Source organism: Eimeria mitis, genomic scaffold (assembly GCF_000499745.2).
Source record: "Eimeria mitis Houghton genomic scaffold, Emh_scaff192, whole genome shotgun sequence".
NCBI lineage: Eukaryota > Apicomplexa > Conoidasida > Eucoccidiorida > Eimeriidae > Eimeria > Eimeria mitis.
In genome coordinates this window covers 26766-28418 of record NW_013570241.1, presented here as the reverse complement: position 1 = coordinate 28418, position 1653 = coordinate 26766, and the positions used below count along the sequence as shown (strand labels likewise).

At 55.8% G+C, this 1653-nt stretch overlaps 1 protein-coding gene across 1 annotated transcript in view; it reads left to right on the top strand.

Annotated features, from left to right (window-relative positions):
* Window positions 1-116: 116 nt before the first annotated feature.
* The window catches only part of EMH_0002720 (uncharacterized protein), a gene marked incomplete at both ends in the record, with an annotated part of 8092 nt that continues 6555 nt past the window's right edge, over window positions 117-1653 (top strand). The window contains one exon of the mRNA XM_013496111.1: window positions 117-1653. Within this exon, the coding sequence (XP_013351565.1) occupies window positions 117-1653 (1537 nt within the window).

Here is a 1653-nt window from a genome sequence, read left to right as displayed (position 1 = left end):
CAGCAGCAGCAGCAGCAGCAGCAGCAGCAGCAGCAGAGAGAGATGCTGCTTTGTCTGCTTTTTTCCGGCTGTCTTGTGTCTACCCCCGCAGAAATTTGTTTCTTCTTTCCACAGACATGCAGCTCTGCAGCAAACAACTCAGCAGCAGCAGCAGCAGCAGCAGCAGCAGCAGCAGCAGTAGCAGCAGCAGCAGCAGCAGCAGCAGCAGCGGGAGTTCCTTTATGCTGCTGGCGCTGCAACCACTAGCAGCAGCAGCAGCAGATGATGATGATCAGCAGCAAACTGGATGGATGTCAGAAAGGCAGCAGCAGCAGCAGCAGCTGCTGCTGCTGCAGCAGCAATGGAGACACAGCGAACAAAGACAAAACCTGCTCAGGGCTGTTAGCATCCTCAGCAGCAGCAGCAGCAGCAGCAGCAGCAGCAGCAGCAGCAGCGGCAGCAGCAGCAGCAGCAGCAGGGTTTGCATTCCGCTGCTGCTGGCACAGGAGAGAGATTTCTTCCTTCCTACACTAAACGGCGGCTGCAGCAGCAACCATTCTGCTGCTGCAGCAGCAGCAGCAGCAGCAGCAGCAGCAGAAGGAGCAGCAGCAGCAGCAGCAGATACCCCTGATGAATCCCCAGCAGCAACTGCAGCAGCCCCATCAACTCCATCAGCATCAACAACAACAGCAGCAGCAGCACCACCACCAGCAGCAGCACCACCACCAGCAGCAGCAGCAGCAACAGCAGCAACAGCAGCAGCAGCAGCAGCAGCAGCAGCAACAGCAGCAGCAGTAGAAAGTTTTATATTTCGTTATGATCAGCCTGTCTTGGGTTTTGTGTCGCAGCAAAATTTTTTTAATATGCGTGTGTCTGCTGCTGCTGACAGAGATAGAGGCCGTTTGCTTTTTACTCTTATATACGATGCTGCTGCTGCTGCTGCTGCTGCTGCTGCTGCTAATGCTGCTGCTGCTGCTGCTGCTGCTGCTGATACTGCTGCTGCTGCTGCTGCTGCAGCAGCAGAAAGAGAGACAGAAAAAACCGACAGCAACGCTATACAGAATACAGCTTATAAGATATTTGGTGTTGACTTGCTGCTGCAGCAGCAGCTGCAGCAGCAGCAGCAGCTGCAGCAAGCAGCAGCAGCACGCATGCAAACGGCGCTGCAGCAGCTGTCTTCCTTCTTCTCTATCGTCTCATCGGAGGCTCACAAATCAGTGCTAGCAGCAGCAGCAGCAGCAGAAAAAGCAGCAGCAGCAGCAGCAGCAGCAGAAAAAGCAGCAGCAGCAGCAGCAGCAGCAGAACAAGCAGCAGCAACAGCTGCAGCAGACGAAGCAGCAGCAGGGGCAAAAGACCCATCCCCAGAAACAGCAGCAGCAGAACAAGCAGCAGCAGCAGCAGCAGCAGAAGCAGCAGCAGCAGCAGCAGCAGCAGCAGATGGGGGCCCCTTTAGTTTTGCTGTTTTGGATGGGCCCCCCTTCGCCGACACCCTAGAGACGTTTGGGGTGTATGTGCAGGTCGAGCTGCCTGCTGTTGTTGCTTTCTCTCCTCTTTTTATACACGACAATAAACCTGCTGCTGCTTTCTTTCGTCTGCAGCAGCAGCAGCAGCAGCAGCAGCAGCAGCAGCAGCAGCAGCAGCAGCAGCAGGAGGTGGCAGCAGCAAGCTGGGGGT